At 48.8% G+C, this 17,328-nt stretch overlaps 1 protein-coding gene across 14 annotated transcripts in view; it reads right to left on the bottom strand.

Moving 5' to 3' along the window:
* Window positions 1–17,328, bottom strand: part of PTPN3 (protein tyrosine phosphatase non-receptor type 3) — a 135,792-nt gene that overhangs the window by 59,883 nt on the left and 58,581 nt on the right. For 7 of the 14 annotated variants that reach the window (XM_045195082.3, XM_045195084.3, XM_053921918.1 and 4 more), the window contains exons 2-7: window positions 14,882–15,036; window positions 9,486–9,593; window positions 9,367–9,412; window positions 7,510–7,588; window positions 2,921–2,965; window positions 648–700 (exon numbers count right to left, since the gene is read on the bottom strand). In XM_045195082.3, the coding sequence (XP_045051017.1) occupies window positions 648–700; window positions 2,921–2,965; window positions 7,510–7,588; window positions 9,367–9,412; window positions 9,486–9,593; window positions 14,882–15,036 (486 nt within the window). Of the gene's footprint in view, window positions 1–647; window positions 701–2,920; window positions 2,966–4,372; window positions 4,394–7,509; window positions 7,589–9,366; window positions 9,413–9,485; window positions 9,594–14,881; window positions 15,037–17,328 lie in introns of those variants that run through there. The other 7 variants (XM_053921930.1, XM_053921919.1, XM_045195085.2 and 4 more) reach the window with 6 other exon arrangements.

The following is a 17,328-nucleotide window of genomic DNA, read 5'->3' as shown; positions in this document are numbered from 1 at the left end:
AGGGCACATGCCTGGGTTGCAGGCCAGGTAGGGGGCATGTGGTGTTTCTCTCCCTCTCTTTATCCCTCCTTTCCCCTCTCTCTAAAAATAAATAAAATCTTTAAAATTACACATGCAACTCATATACATTTCTATTGGGCAGTACTGCTATTGAATAAAATATATATAACCCATTAGCTCTATGGAAACTCTAAAAATAAATTCCTAAGATCCCAGCAGTGTTTCGAGTGGCACCAAACAAGTAGCAGGAATGTCCTCCAGTGAATTCCATAACTTAGGTGGGTCTCGGTTTCCAAGTCTGTAAGAGGTGACTGGTATAAATATCTGCCCACTGGGGTTTGTCATGGAGATCAAGTACAGATGGTGAGCAAAGCCTCTGGAAAACGTAACATCTTCTGTTTTATGTGCTTCCCTGGGAGAAAACCTCACACCACAGCCCATCCACTCTTTTTCCTTTCACCACCTTCCTTAATCAACATCCCCGAGCTGAAGGACAGTGTGAGTCATGGTGCGGGGTGCCAGTGGAACTCTCTCAGCAACCAGAGATGCTTTCCCAACAGGATCCCTGGGGGAGAGGGGCAGGGACATGGTCAAACCGGAGAAGCCAGCGGTCAGTGCAGGTGTGAAGCACTCCCGTGGTGACTTACATTGTACTGCATAGGAGGCTAGGACCACTGCTGAGTTAAGCGGGCAGGTCAACCTGTCAGGAGAAAACCACGTTAGCAAAAAGGCCCAGGAGCCTGGAACACTCATTGACCTCCTGTCTTTTCTTTCTTGAGTTAACCACTAAAACACACCGTGAATCACAATGAAAACAGTTTTATGATATAACTGATATCAAGCAGTAAAGATACATGCAACACTAAAGATTTCTAAAAATTAAAACTTTTTCATGTTTAAAGTAATAAACATTAATACATATACCCTGAAGGCCATGGTGGGCAAGGGTTTGGGCTGGTCAAGAAAGGCCAGGCTCACGTCACTAAGAGGAAATATTAGATCACGGGGCAACCGTTGTTATCTTTCCAGTAAAGACAGGAGACTTTTCATGGGGCTCTCTACCTAAATCCCAGCTGGCTTACCCACTTTCTAGAAGGGTGGCATCCTCTGAAAGGGGAAAAATAGGGAAGTATGATGAATTTTAAAACTCCAGTGAGTTTTGAATTACCTCGTTGAATTAGTTATTGTTATTTAAGACCCCCGAATCTACGTACTCTCCTGAAGCTTCCAATCTATGGGGAATGGTCTGCCCACCTCTCCATTTTCCTGCCACCCACCAGGAACCCACAGACTCCAGGTTGGACGTGTTCTTCTGCCTTCCTAAGCTCCTGCCCTCCCCTATACCCCATGTCCGCCAGTGTTTTCGTCTCGGTCTTGGTCGTATTTCAAACCCTCCGAGTGCTCCCTTTTCTCCGTTCCACCTGGGGCTCCATGCTCTCCTCGGAGCCCGGCCAGAGGACCTGGGGCAGGGATCACTGCCCGGTGGAGGGGGCAGTGCGGAGGGCTGAACGCTGCAGCAGGGGTGAGGGCCTGCAGCGTGGGGAGACAGATTTTAAAAGCCTTCTTCCCAGCAACCCCATGGGAAGTGGAGAAAACATGCGGTTTCCATGGCAGCCCTTGAAGATGTGAGTCACGGTCACCTCTCTGACTAATCTGGCTGGCCTGCCAGGGTCCCCTTCCTGTCCCTGCGCTGAGTACTGGCCCTGCAGCCACACAGGAAGGTGGCCTTACCTCTCTGGCGCCAACTGGAACTTCTGAGTGCTCGCTCCAAGGCTGGAGATATACCCAGGGATACTCACTGTCTCTTCATTTGTCTGGACCCAGAGAGTCCGTGGGGGGAGTGAACATCAGCCATTCACTCTCCTACCGAGATGGGCTTCAGTGAAACCTAAGCCAGGGTCATTGGGACAGGAAGAGCAGCTGAATGGGATTTGGGGAACAACTTAGCAGAGAGGCTATGGGGGTTCAGTCTAGATGGACGAAGCAATCCTATGACTAAGAACACTGTGAAAGAATAGTGTACACACCAAGTAGAGAACACTGCAAGCCTGCACTCTACCCTCAGCTTGGCCACCGACAGGCGACACCCCCCTGGCAGACGGCAACCCACACCCCCGTCTCCTTCTCCTCAAACCTATGAAAACTGTGGTCTCCACCGCCCGTGTTGGTCCTAAACGCTTCACAGGCTCTTGTCTCACTTCCCCCACCAGCCTGCAAGCTCCCCTGTGGAAGCACAGCAGAGGCGTCTGAAGACCCGCCTTGGAGAACTAAACTGACAGGAGGAAAGGCGGTGAGGAGAATGGGAATAAGACGTGGTTGTCCCCACCAGTCAACCTGCCGTGCTTTCTCCCACATGTCAAAAAAGGCTCAGGACTGGGAGGAGGCAGCCCAGGGACCACTGGCTTGGCATCTCCTCTCCCCTCCTGAGTTAAGTGCGGATTACTTCCCAGCTACGGAGACGGTCCTGATACACAAGAAGTGATGAATCATGGGCAGGCGCTCATGTGTTTGAGTGAGTGGAAAAGTGTCCCAGGGAGGAAACGAACCATCCCCAGGTACTGGGGGGCTCTGAAGTGGACCTAACTGAGGCCTGATCTGCCTCCCCGAGGGAAGTCCATTTTACATTCAGGGACCCTCCCTCCCTTTAAAATTTCTCAGGTCTTTACCAGAAAGATAACCATACCTTTTGTAATAGAATTGAAACAACACAAAACAAATTTTATTGGCCCTTAGCCTCTCTATACCAGGACTGAGTTTGGATGGATGTCCAAAGCATGGTATTACACAGGATGCTGCTTTCAGCATCCCCACTTTGTTCACATTTGGTGCTGCTACCAGGAATGCACACCCATTTGATTGGAACCACGATTCTGCTAGGCTGGCAACTGACAGGGAAAGAAGAATGCAAAATTCTCATTACCTTCCTTCACAAATATCCATCTTCAGTTGTAAGAAATACAAATGCCTATGAAACAATTATTTTCATTAATTCATCATGCTCAAATTGAAATATGACTTGTACATTTGGTAAACAAAATACACAAAAGCACACTTTTTTTGGTCTAAAGTATTAGGCACGATTTTGCACATGTCAAGGCCGCCCCTTCAGCAATGACGGCTCACGTGGCTGCCTCAGTCTTGATTGGCAGGGGCAGTCTCCCTCCAGCCTCATGCCAGAACATGCCGTCCTAGGGGTGGCTGAGCAGGGATGGGCGGGGTGGACGTAGCCCATCAAGGAGCAGCTGGTCAGTGAGCGCCCCACCCTCAGCCTGGACCCCCCCAATCCAATTTGGGGGACCTGAGAGCACCAGCACCTATGACGTTCTACACAAGCAGCCCCCGCACACTCGAGAGGCTGCTGTTCTGAATGTGGCATTTGCACACCCACGTACCCTCTGCACGAAGTTGCTGAGGGGAGGAGGGTCTGTGTAGACATCTCCTTGGCGGGGGAGCAACCCCCCAGCTGGGTTTCTCCCTGTGTCCCAGGAACTGTGGGTGTTCCGGCACCAGTGTGACAGTCGACGAGAGGCTGCCAAGACCTCCAAGCTGGATTCTGCACCTCCTTATAGGTGCTATCACTTCAAAACTCAGGACCTGACTCGTGGGCAGAGCTTGGTAAGTCATCACAGGCCCCCCATCGTCCCGTGAGTCCGCCCTCCACCGAGGGGACAGGGCGCAGCAGCATCCGCAGTGCTGTGCGGGCTGGGAAGGGCCCTGGAGAGCATTACATTTAGGGCTGCGGCATACCCGTGACACTTGGCCGCGAGCTCCCGCTCTTTTTTAAAGCCCGGACTCAAGTGGGATGGACATTCCAATGTCTGGCCAAGAGGACAAAAGTGAAACTTCTTAAAATACAATTGAGGAAGCCGGAGAGAGATAATTTTGGCAATTTAAACAGATTATTCTCATTATTCCTTCAAACTTATGTTTAAAGGTTAAAGCGCTGGCGTTTTGAGACGTGAATGCTTCCCATGGCATTACAACTTCCTATTTGCACAGCTCTGGGCCGTGCACATGGGGTTTTATAACTTCCTGTCTCATTTCAGCCTCGTAACAACTCTGTGAGGTAGGTACCACTACCTCCGTATTTTACAGATGAGGCAACTGATGTTTTCAGACGGGTTATGTGGGATCAGTTACGTCGTATTTTAACCTGGACACTTATGCTGCGGAAAAGTATCTGCCTATGCTACAAACTTATCAGGCATCTGATGACAAAACGTTTAGGATTCCTAACGTTCAATTTCCTAAGTCTGACATTATTACTTTGATTATAATTACCACCGGCTACCCTTCTCGGGTTGAAGACCAGCACTGAGAGACAGTACAACATAGATTTGCTGATTCACGTTTATCCCGTTGGGAGCTCTACCTTTTCCACGGAGGAAAACATAATCAGTCCTTTCTAGTTCGTTGCTATGTTTATCCAAGTTGACATTCAACCAGAATTAAGTGTTCTCTCCTCCCACACTGCTACTGGGAGAAAGGAGAGAAGGGAGAGAATTAGAGATAATCCAATGGTAAATCTGGGCTTTCACCGATGAGCCCAGCTAATCAGGGTATCTTCCTAGGGATATAAACGAGAACATGAACCTGGACCTCACCACTCACCAAATGCTACCTTGTCATACATTCAGCACAGCTTTTTTTTTGGACTGATTTTGTAATTTGAATTTTTTCATTGTAGTGAAATATACATAATATACCACGTACCACTTTAACTGCTCTAAAGCGTACCATGCAGTGGCGTTTAGGTCATTCTCATTGCTGTGTGACTGCAGCAAAGCTTCTGCGTAAACCCCGTGACCTCATCGGGAACAGATCACAATAGTGGGATGAGACCCAAACCTAGCAGACCTCCTGCACATGTCAAAGGAGCCTCATTCTGAGTCTGCCAGGAAATGGAATTCTGTTTGTAAAGATTTAAATTTTATAGAAACAGCAGATGGGAAGGCTCACCATCAAGGAAACGTTTATTGGGCAGTTAGAGCAAAGGAAAGACATTTAGAAGAGGTGCTTGGTGCTCCTGTTCTCAGAACTGCCATGACCACTCCTAGACTATACCCTAGGCTCAACTTCAGAAAAAAGCAGCACACACCTCCCTGCCTGGGTCCTCAGCAAACACCAAGTACTACCACTGTACCCCTTCTTTGACTCTTAGGAGCTAAATTTCTAAAAGGGAAATTAACTTTTGGACAAGCTACAGAGCTGAGGCTTCATAAAATACTATGTGCCAGGAACACAGGTAAAACTCTTCATTTAAGTAAAAACAAACAAACAAACACACACATAAATCAATGTAATAAATTAATGGTGGAAGCCTAGCCCAGCTCTATAGGAGTCATAGGGGTGGCTGCTGCCATGGCTCCTTGCTGCATTGAAGAGAAATCTGGTGCCCAAATCCTAGGAGGTGACAGCTATACTACACACCACCCTGGGGATAGCACCGATCTTGAGAAGGGAGGCGGGGTAGTAGGGTTGGGTGTCGGTCCTGTAGAATCGAATTTCAGGAGAAACACACGGACAAACTGAAGTTTATACGGGACTTAAGTAAAAACAAAAAGTAGTCTATTACTCCTCTTGAGCCAAAACCTGCCCCTCTGCAGCCTCCGCCCACTGGCCGTAATTCTATCACCCAGCACATCTATTTCCCCCTCCCACGACTGATTGGCATTTGCAGGTCTGAAGGCAGCCTTCACTTCTCCCAAGCCTTTTCTCTGTCCTGAGCTCCCCACCTTTCCCTCTCATTCAGGGAGGCTGAGCAGGGAGATTCCATCGGCTCCCAAAGGCAGTGAGCTTCTTCCCCATGGCTATGGAAGTGAATGTCCAGTGCCCAAAGGTACTAGAGAGGGACACGTGCCCTTGGCTGGCCCCAGCAATCCCTCCACTCCAGCTCTCTCTGGAGAGCATCACAGGGAGGGGATGGGGTGATGGGCAGCAACCACCAGTGCAGGCAGCATAGTTCGCACTTGGGGTTGGAACCCGCTGCTTGGCTCATTTTCATGGGCCACAACTGGCATTTTAAGAGGAAAAAGAACAACAGAAAATTTTAGGGTACTATTGCATTTACTACTGTTTTTGAAATGTTTGCTTCAGTACCTGTGTAATGAAGGAAAATACATTTTTACTGTGGGGTTGTGATTAAAAAACTCACTGTACATATGTATATTATATACATTTATATTTATATATTTATATACATATTCCATCATGCCATTCTTAAAGCATCCCTTGAATAGAACTTGATATTTAGTAATGGCTTGGGGTCATTTCAAATACATATTCCTGTAGATGATGTCACCACTTTATGGACTGACCTGCTAGGCTGAGTATCTCTACACTACCCCTTGGTCCACCAGAGCACAGGGCCACTAAGGGGGAAAACTCGAACCACCGAGTGAGCTGCCCACCATTACCCACTGAGTGTGACAGTCATCTCTCATACTGGCTTAAAGTTTAACCTCACGGCACACACAGTCAAATCTCTAATGTCTGCTACTGTAGAGGGAAGAGGTGCAAGAAGGCAAAACAGACTAATATTTGGCCTTTAAACATGCTGAAAGTTAAAATGTGATCATGTGACTACCATTAAAAAGAGAAAGGAGGAAGGAAAGCAAGATGGCAGTCTACGACTGGCGGTAGGCTCCTGGACACAGCGAGCACAGAACCGATTCAAGATTCCTGAGCATCCATTCACTGCTCTTCCCGGTGGAAGAGCTCCCCCCACCCCTGCCCAAGAAAACTGAAAGTATCAATAACAAAAGCTTAATAATGTTGCCGTGCGGGAGAGCAGAGGCATGGCTGAGTTTGCATACTACCCGTTCAAACAGCAACAGCTCTCCTGTGCGCACCCCCCCATTCCAAACACTGCTCCCCATCTAGGAAACCCACGAGTGCCAGCACAGAGCTTCCGCCAAACACCCAGCCCGGAGGGGTAAACAACTCCTATCACAGCCCTCTTCCCCTTATCTGCTTCACAGATTGCCTGCCCTGGCTGATTCACTGAGGAGAGAAGCTGACCCGCCGCCAGCTCTCCTTTCCAGCTCCTACCAGCTGGGGATCTGATAGAGAATTCTTAGCTTAGAGACCTCCTGTTACCCTGAAGAGCCTCAGTTCTGGCCCTGCAGAGATACCACGCTACCTGAGCTGCAGAGGACTGTTTCCCGAGCTCGTCTTCTCAACCCTGCCTGCATCAGTAGAAATGAGCTTCCTTCTCTGAACACAGGAGCTCAACAGGCACCAGAGGCTGGGGGGGGGGGGGGGCGGGGGGGAGAGGCAGGAGGCTGCAGATGGGAGTGTGCTGGGATTTTAGAGAAGCAGGCCCGAGACTGAAAATGAATTAGCCGACTAAAATTTCAATCTGTGCACCCCAACTTTTACCTGGATCACGACTGTTGGCGCAGCCATACCCAAATGACAGACTTGGCCCCGGGGATAAAATACAGAGTACAGGTTCAGTGATTACTCATTTTTATATACTAAATAGAAACTTAAAAAAAAATGGATTACCTGGTTTGTTCTTGCTGCAGTGTGTTGGGATCAGGTATAAAAAATCTTACTCGAAAATGCAGGGTACAGGGGAAACCTCCTACAACATTTTTTAAAAACAAATTAAATTTTCCCTTAAAAAAAGTCAATGTATGTAAGCTGCTACTCTCCCATAAGTGATGCAATTTTCACTAGACCACAGCTTTTCCATCAATAAAAGCATTAATTTCAAAGAAAGGAGTACGTAAGTTAAGTGACTGTTTAGAAATCTCCGTGTCTACAAGAAGTAAACTGTTTTTGCCACATCAGCATTGAACGAGGCATTATCCACTTCCCATTACTTGTTTAACTTAGGGCTGTTCAAGCAGTATACTCCATTATCTGTTTTAGGAATTTAAAAAATCCTTAAATCAGCAAATTGTACAAAATTCAAAGAAATACGATCTCCCACATATGGTGATTTTATACTTTTCAAACATTTTCGTGTACGTTCTTGATTTTAACACCACAACCGTGAATAGGCTAGGCCGCTACTGATACCAGCCTTTTACATGTGAGCCGACTAACAGACCCAGAGGTGTGGCTTGCCTTAGGTTACCCAGCAACCCCCAAATTGGAGCACTGGGGTTTCTGATTCTGCTAGGCCACGTTTCAAAAACATTTTTATACTGGAAAATGTCATGCTTTGAATGCAAAGTGAATTCCAAAAGTGATTAATATACTAGCAAATACCACATAATTAACAGACTCAGAGATGGCTTTATGCAACGATACCAAGAGTCAGTTTCATGGATACAATGAGTCCATTTCTTTCACAAGACAGCAATAGGAGAGTATCAGATTGTGTTGCTAAGATCCGTGCTCTACGCGATGTCAGTGCCACCCCACTCCATCCCGCAGTAAAGATCCACTGGCCCTACCCAAGTGCTCGGCACTCTCTCGCTCTCTGAAACTCAAGCCTTCTCCACCAGGCTCTTCCCACCGTCTCCTCTACCTTAGTTCATTCCTGCCCCACCCTGCCCTTGCTTTAGTGTCATCTCTCTGTATCTCTGCCTCGTGTCAAAGACTTTAATTGGTGTGTGCACACCTAGGAACGTACCTCTGTGCAGATGCCTGGTTCCAAAGTGGGTGGTGCTGTCACTCTGGGTGCAGGCTGACCAGCTGCAGCACATCAGGGGATAGCTAAGTCCTCCCACTGCCTTGGGTGCCCTTTCAGCTCCCCTCCCCACCTCTGCAAGTTGTCACTGAATGTCTCAGACATGCCTCCGAGTCTGTCTTGTCCTTCTCTGTGCACCCAGAGCACCGTATTATATACTCAAAACTATCCTACTCGGTCTCTCCCCTTGTCAGCAGGTCAGCCAGGTTCGTCTGGGGCACGAGGTGCATAAAGAGGACCAGAGTGCGATGTTGAAAGCCCACATGCCTGGGAGTTAATCTGCACGGGACCCGCTCCTGGTTGATGAGCGGTGTGTTATATCTGTGACATCACCTGCCTATGCCTTGGACTCCAGTGCCCGGAACTATACTATTGGAAAGGGCTAGAGGTGTGTGTGTGTCTCTTTCCTAGCCTGCCTCTCACAACTGGGCTAAGAAAGGCCATCCTCCTTCCCTTGTGAAAAGAACGTGGGTTCCCTGGATCGTGGCTGCCTTCTTTCACCTTTCCCTGTCTTGTTCACAGCTGGTGAGAACCCTTGAGGGCTGGTCTGGAAGCATCTCTGCTCACTCAGAAGTCAGACAGGGAGAAGTCGGCTCACTCATGTTGCCTGGACCACCTGGAATCCAGGTACCAGATGTGATTGGCACACTTTTGATTGGAAGAGAGAACTGGGTCATGATACACTAACACCGAGTGTTCAAGTGAAATGAGGTCACACTCACCTTTTAACTGCTTCCTGATGGGTTTGCTTGATTCCAACCATCTCTGCTGGGTAAGAAAACATAAGATATAAAACCAAACTGTGCAGAAGTCCAGCACATCTCAAAGGGATGGTACTCACGGGAGAGTCCACTGATTCATCGCCATGCTGCAAACCGAAATACTCCTTTTCGGTCACGCATAAGTGGCTGAATGCCATATCCAGAAGAACTTGACCGGTATCTTGTTTCTAGAAAAAAAAAAATGCCGGGTGGGCAAAATTTTAAAACGAATTATGAACTGGTGGTTAAAAAGTCGTTATTGTAAGAGAAAAGGAACTAAAACATTCAGAGAGATTTTGTGTGCACACACGTCCCACAATAAGAGATGCTTCGATGAATTTCAAGTTCAGAGGCCACACGGCTCCTGTGGACAGCAGGGCTAAGAAAACCGACACAAATACAACCTAAGACAGTAGTTTAATTTTGTAAGACTTCTGGCTTTCCCTCAGCTGAGGTGCCCAAGCGATGACGACTAACTTGGAAAAGTCAGCCATCACAGTGAGAGCAAAGGCTCCACGACCCACCCATGGATTATCCCCAGCACGACGCTAATCCCACAAGGGCTGCCCTTGGCTCCTTGGGAGGCAGGGCCATGTGCTCAGGGAAGGAAAAGCTCTCTGCTAACCACGTGAAGGAAGAGGCTAAGAATACTCAAATGCCACCCAAAACACCCTCAAAGGGATTTGGCGTGTGACACTCTGGGGGATTATCTGCCTCACTGCTCCTCGTCATCTGAAGTGAGAAGCCAGTGGGGAAATCCAACCACACTTCACATCCAGAGCGGTGCACGGCCACCTTCACCACTCAAGAGTTGATGGAGCAGGCACGATGCTGGGCACGGGGACAAAGCCACGGTAAGTGTCCTTTTCCTGCCCTCCCAGAGAGGCCAGTGTGGAAGCAGCCACTGTCTCATGGTGTGCCAAACGCTGTTGAGTGCTGTGAAACGCTCGGGGCAGGGTGAACTCACAAAAGGACAACACGGACGTTCAACTCAACCGGGGGTCGAGCGGAAACAACCCCGATCCGGGTCTGGGAGGGTCACAGGGCTGAGTGACGCCCCTTCCCTCCAGGTACAGGAGCCCAGAAAATCTATTTCCAGCAGGCAGCCCGGCACAAAGGCACAGGGGTGGGAAAGAGCGTGGGGCGCTCGGGAAATTGCAAATTCTACTTCAATGGGCTGACTTCTCAAAAATCCTTTGAGCCAAACCATTGAACTTCAGGACAATATGAGTCAGAAATAGACTGGATATAGAAGCAAAGGCAGCTCTTTTGAGTGTAGATAATGTGCCTGAAAAATAGGCCACAGTGACCAGGAGGAGGACATTAGGTAACTGTCAGGCCCCCTCCTGCAGCCTCTTCTTTGGCAAGGTCTCGTATCATTGGAGCTGAAGTGTGAGAACACGAGACATGCCCATTTCCTGAACACATCCCCTCTTCCTGCCTGAGGGCCTTGTCCCTGCCACCTTCGTCCTCTGCCCTGGACACATCCATCACAAGGGAATCGTGACGCTGTGGAAAAGATGACCTGGCACATGTGCCAAATTATGAGATTCTCTCTCCCCCTAAATTATGAGACACTCTCTCAATGCGTCCAAGAGCTACCTGCTCCCTTGGTTGAAATTATTATTCCTATGACTTCACATTTTGTATTATTAACAATTATAATCTACTGAACATCTACAAGGAGCCAGACAGGCTACTACTACATGCACTTTTCATACAGCATGTCTCATCTTTGCAGCAGCTTTGCAAAGTCGTCGTCGGCATCCCCGTGGCCGATACGCAAGCAGAGGCCCCAGGAAACTCTGGGAGCATCCGGGTGTCCAGTGCCATCAGCCGGTGGATGAATGGTCTGACTGCCTGACTCGGGCCCGTGTGATGCCAAAGCCTGCCTGTGCCCATGACTCTGCCTCTCTCCCCTCTGGAGTGTACAGCTCATCCACTCCAGTATCTGTTCTGCACAACTTTCCCAGTTCTCAAAAGAAACTGAAATATACGAAAGGACACATTTATAGTAAGAACAAGGCTCCCAGCCCTGTCCCCATCCCATGACAGGTCATCTTTGCTATACCAGGTCACTGTCAATGACTGGCTTGCTCCCGGGGCTGGGCAAAGGACAACTGGTATCCAGGTCAGAGTCCCTGATGATGCCCGCTCCTGGTCAAAAGATGGTCTGGGCTGAAGAGTCTGAATGAGGCAGTACGAACAATCCCCACAGGTAGAAAAACATAAAGCACTGGAGAGTCTAAGCTGCCACCAGGCCCTCAAATTCAAGTTCAAGGTGAGTAAGCTTTGACCTGGCTGCTGGAAGCTTGGGGAAGCAGCACTGGCAGTAGCGTGGCAGTAACAAAGGCATCCGTGACTCAGAAAGACTGGGCAGCCACGCAAGGCCAGGCTCGGCTCTGAGACGCATGTGGTTACCACTCTGGGCGGGTGCTCTCCTTGTCCCCGTCTACCGGGCTCCTTGCTCCTCCTCAAATACCGTCTTACCTGGGACATGCAGGCTCTTGCTCTTGGCCTCCTCCTCCCTCCCCAGATAGTCCTGTCGCCTTTAGTGCTCCTTCCTCATTTCTCCAACTTTCGAACATCGAACCTCCTTCGTGTCTCCTGGTGGCTCACTTCTCAGGGGATCGCATCCAGTTTCACAGCTTCAGATACCATCTCTGCCCTGGTAACATCCACATATGTATCCCAGCCTAGACCCCGCTCTTGGAACTCCTGACTCGTGCATCTACTACGACCATGTCCACACAGTCCCTCGTCGCTGAGCAACAGGCATCTCAAGCGCAAAAGTTTTGGTTACTTCGGGACTGGACACTTTAGCTCCTCTCACAGCCTCTCTCATCTCTGTGGGCTGCAACTCCGTCCTGCAGATTGCTCAGGCCAAAAATCTCAGTCACCTTGAGGTTTCCCCTACATTCCAAATCCCAGCTATCAGCAAGGCCCATTGGCTCCACCTTCAAAATTTTTCCGGACTTGGTTCACTCAGCCCCCTGCATTCTACCACACTGTCCAATGACCATCTCTCCCCTGGACTGTTCTGACAGTCTCTCAGCCCTTGGCCCCCGTGTGCTGTTGACAGAGACCCAGAGCAACACCTGAGTCAGCTCACGCCGGGTCTCTGCCCAAACCGACCAATGCTCTCTGCCTCCCTCAGAACAAACCCAGTGCCACAGAATGCCCTACAAGGCTCTGCACGATCCTCCCCACTGCGACACCTGTTATCTCTCTGGCTACTCTCCTCTTTGCTCATTCACTTCCACACACCGGGCTGTGACTACACTGAACAGGATTCTGCCTCAGGGCCTTTGCACTGCTGTTTCTTTCCCCTGGAATGCACTTCCTCCAGGGAACACAGGATTCTTTCCCTCACTTCCTTTAGGTGAGGTCTTCCCTGACCACTTCTGTAAAATAACAACCCCACCCCCTTGCCCCTCCTTGGCCCTCTCCACCTGCTTATCCTGCTTTATGTTTCTTCTAAGCACATAATAGCACCGGCATAGTATACATTTGTTTACAGTCCATTTCCTATCCACGATTCTGCTGTTTCGTTCACTGCTGTGTCCTTTGTATCCAAAGCAAAGCCGGGCACATAGGTGCTCAGTAAACATCCGTTAAATAAGCATTCCTGTTCTTGTCGGGAAAGAGAACACAGCTAAGGAGGAGCTCCAGATTGACAACACAGATTTTAACAGGGGAGTCAGACAGAAATCAAGCTGTCAGTGTACAGCAACTAGAAGAGATATGTGTGACCTTTGCAGAGCTGGTTCGATCACAAAATCCTATAGATGACTACGTTAAAAGGAATTAGAATGTAGGACAAAGTTCAGTGAACCAAAGCAGATGCTTTTTGAGGAAGTATGTATGACCTCGACAGAAGGCCCTAAATCAGTGGTTCTCCGAACTGGAATGTGCACGCGGCTTGCTTGGCGGGCAGTTAAGATGCACGTTCTCAGGCCCCACCACCAGAGAGCACCCAAGGGCGTCTGATGTACTCTGAGAAACAGTCACAAGGGCTGCACTACCCAAAGTATGAGAAAACTATTTACATTTTAATTTATTAAAATAAATTTAGTTCATCGGTGCTCTGGCCACATTCCCAGTATTGAATAGCCACGTGTGGCTGGTGGCGCCTGTGTGGGCCAGCGTGGATCCAGGCCACTTCTCAGCCCCGCCGCAAGTTCTCCTGGACAGTGCTGCCCTAGAGGATGGTTTTTCTACAAACTGGCCTAATAAACACGCCACAGGTTTGTGTCCTAAGCCCCTACTTTGATTCTAGAGACACCTAACTAGACAATGACATGCCCTTGCTGGGGTATGTCCTTCTACTTCAACAATGTCCCCCCACATGCAAAAGAAGGGGGCCCTGGGCCTGGGTACCTGCAGAAGTGGATGGGGGAGGTGGGCAGAAGCTGGGGAATACCTGTCTCTCCTGTCCATTTCCACTCTCTGCCAGGCGAGGGGCCCAAATTCCCATGTCCTTAGTCATCGGGCTGCTTCTTGTCCCCTAAAGGGAGACAAGGCAGCTGTCCTAACTCTGGACTAGGCAGGGGAAATCAGCGCCCAGCACGCTGGACTTCCCGGAAACTGCCCTCTCCCTGTTCCTGCTCAGCCTTCAAGGGCCACAGTGATGGACGCAGCAGAGGGCAAACTTATGGGGGGCAGGAGACACAGGGGTCAGGTTCTGTTACCCTTTAAGGTCTTGTGGCCTTTTATCACCCTCTAGGTATTCTCATCCCCCACCTTCTCTCTCTGCTACCTTTCCTTACACTTTGAACTTTCCAGCCTGGGGCGGGGACTGAGCCCTTTAGGACTGGCCAGAGGATAAGGGAGGCAGGCAAAGGTCATGAGCCTACGAGGTGAGTGGGGTGGGGTGGGGCAGTGGGGATGGCTACTGTGCACACCTCTTACTGCTGCCTGGGACACTGGAACCCTCCTTCCTAAGCCTGCTCTGCCTTGGGCTTGCGGTGGGAGCAGCCAGACCTTCCTGTGAGGCTAACTGTGCAACTACCCGCCACAGAGAACCCAGCCGACTGCACATTTAATGAGCACCAGCTGTGTGCCCAGCCCCATGCCAGGTACTAGGGAAACGACACTGTTCTTGTCCCCCAGGAGCTCACGCTTTAAAGAGCAACATGAACCCTAATAAACAAACTATTGCTCACGCAATGCGACATGGACTCTGATAAGGCACATGCAGGACACCACAGTGACTGGAGCACTAGCTCCGGAAGTGACAAAGACGTCACAGAAGAAGTAACATCTAAGAACCACAGAAGTTCAGGCCACAATGGAGACGGGGAAAGGCCGTCCAGGTGGAGGTGAGAATGTGGGCATAGTTTTTAAGGCTATTTCCAGTCCAACCTCAACATACAAGATCATTTATGAATAGTTTCCATCTCTTGGTTTATAAGATGAAGAAAAAATTATTTCTTAGGGGTATTAGCTCATCAAAAATTAAAGTTGGAGAACTTACATTAACTTTAAAGGTCTGTACCGAGCCATCTAAAAAGCGGATGCTGCAGACGACTTCAGATCGAGTTTTCTCTTTGGGTAATTCTGAGGTGCGTATGTTATTAATTCTTCCACCCAACGCACGTAATCGGGAGGTCATAACTATCGTTGAATAACCTGTAACAGAAGATATACCCGTCAGCTCTCTGACATGCAAATTTCTAGTTGTATGTGAATGCCCCTCGCAGCCTACCTACCCCGCACCTGTCCACTTTGATCTTTGCAATACGGGGACCGCACAAATAATGAGGACTACGTAACAGGCCACACTTCTGTTTGAGTTTTGACTTCTAAGCAGCTCTAAGCAAAACTTACTGTTAAATTATAACATGTTCATAGGGTTACATGGCTTGTTTGCGTGTTTTATTATCTCTCTGGTTTAAATCTTCCCAACCTTTTAATTTTTTGTTTTACTCTTTTATATATTTGTGTATCCCTCCCCTAAGGTTTTACAGAACTAAATGTGGTATGAAAATGATTTAAAATATAAAGACATTTATTGATAAATTTCATCACATTAAAATTAAGAACGTCTATTCATTAAAAAAACAATTTAAAAGAATAAGAAGGCAACCCACAGAAATATTTGCCACACATATTTACAAACACATAAAGAGCACCTGTGAATTAATAAGAGAAAAAACAACCTGTTAGAATACAGGAACCACATTAGTTGTCAGAGAAATGCAAATGAAAACCACAAAGCAACAGTACCACATGCCCAGCAGGACGGCTCCAGTGAAGTGTGACGAAGCCGAGCGCTGAGCAGGGTGTGGAGCGCCTGGCACGCTCACGCGCTGCTGGTGGTACACACGGCCTGGCGGTAACTACACTGAACCTACGTGTATCTTGTGACATAGCGATTCTACTTCGAGGCACATCCCCAACTGAAGAAATGCACCATTTATTTCACTAAAATAGGTATACAAGAATCTTCGTGATAACCCCAACCTGGAAAAGACTGAAATGCCCATCAGCAGAATGGGTAAGTTGTGACGGGGGCACGCCACGTGTGACTACACAACAAAGGACGTACAGGAATGACGGTTACACACAACAGGAACGACTTCCTCTACAATCATGGTGAGCAACAGCAGCCAGACACAATAGATTACCTACAGCACGAACACAGTTACGTAAAGTTTTAAAACAGGCAAAACTAACCAAAGCTCAGAGAAAACAGGAAAGTGGTTACCTTTGGGTGCAGGGACTGAGTGGGGAGCAGGGTCTTCTGGGATACGTATACTATGCAATTTCTTGATCTGGGTGCTAATGAGACTGGTGTATTCGCTCTGTGAAAAATGGTCAGGCTCTGCATTTATGGTTCGTGCACACCTCTAAACATGTATCGTATATTTCAAGATCAAGTTCACTTAAGAACACATGTATGAAGAGGGGATCCGTGGGAAGGTTAGACTCTGACCATGGTATACTCAGGGAACACCAAGGGCAGTGGCTTAACTAGTGAACGCAGTTGTGGAGCGGCAGACTTGTAACCTGAAAAGGGTGCAGCTGAGCACACGGCCCCATCATGCAGGTAGGAAGCCAAGGAAGGAGGCCAGCTTAAGGAATGAAGAACGTGTAAATCTGACAAGGTTGGGCAGAGAAGCAGACAAACATGAAGGACTTAAGAGCAATTCAATGTTCCTTTTTATTAATTCTCTGTGAGGTTTCTATAATGACCTGGGCCTTCGCACACGCTGTTCCTTCTGCCTGGAAAGCTATCCCTGCTTTTCGCTTGATTAACTCCTGCTCATACCTCAGTGCTCAGCACAGCATCACCTGCTCGAGGAAGCCTCCCCAGTGTCCCTAACCACCCAGCTGTGTTCCAGGCCCTCCTCTGAAGTGCTCACCGTAATTTCACATTTATAAGTACCGATGTGATTAGTTAACAGCTGCTTCTCCCACTTCGGGGTAGTTTCATGAGGGTAGGAACCAGGTCTGGCTTTGCTCCCTGCAGTCCCAACACTTAGCTCTGGGAGGCAGTCCATGAGTTTCTGAATGAACCAATGAATGACAGGCAAAATGAAACGAAACACGCAGCCCAGATTAATAGTGTGGAAAAAGAGCAGCCCAACACGACAGGCAGACTAGCACTGGAGAGAGCAGGCAGGAAGGAGGATGAGATGGCGAAGCCCGGACACCGGCGCCCTCACACGGTGGCAGGCACCCAGGTGGCTTGGCTTGGGGATCCTAAGATGTACGCTCAAATCCAAGCAGGCTGGGTGGGGCCCTGAAGCCTGCATTTCTTGGTCTCCCAAGTGATGCTGAAGCTGCTGATCCAGGGTCCACGCTGTGAGAGCAGGTCACAGATACCTGGACAAGCGACACCCCATGACAGGGCAGGGCCAGACCTGGGAATCAGTAGCAAGGGAGGGATGAGAACAAGGCAGAACTGAGCCACAGAGG

This window comes from Desmodus rotundus, chromosome 1 (assembly GCF_022682495.2).
Source record: "Desmodus rotundus isolate HL8 chromosome 1, HLdesRot8A.1, whole genome shotgun sequence".
NCBI lineage: Eukaryota > Metazoa > Chordata > Mammalia > Chiroptera > Phyllostomidae > Desmodus > Desmodus rotundus.
Note: the sequence above shows the minus strand (reverse complement) of the source record. Positions and strands in the feature narration are given on the sequence as shown.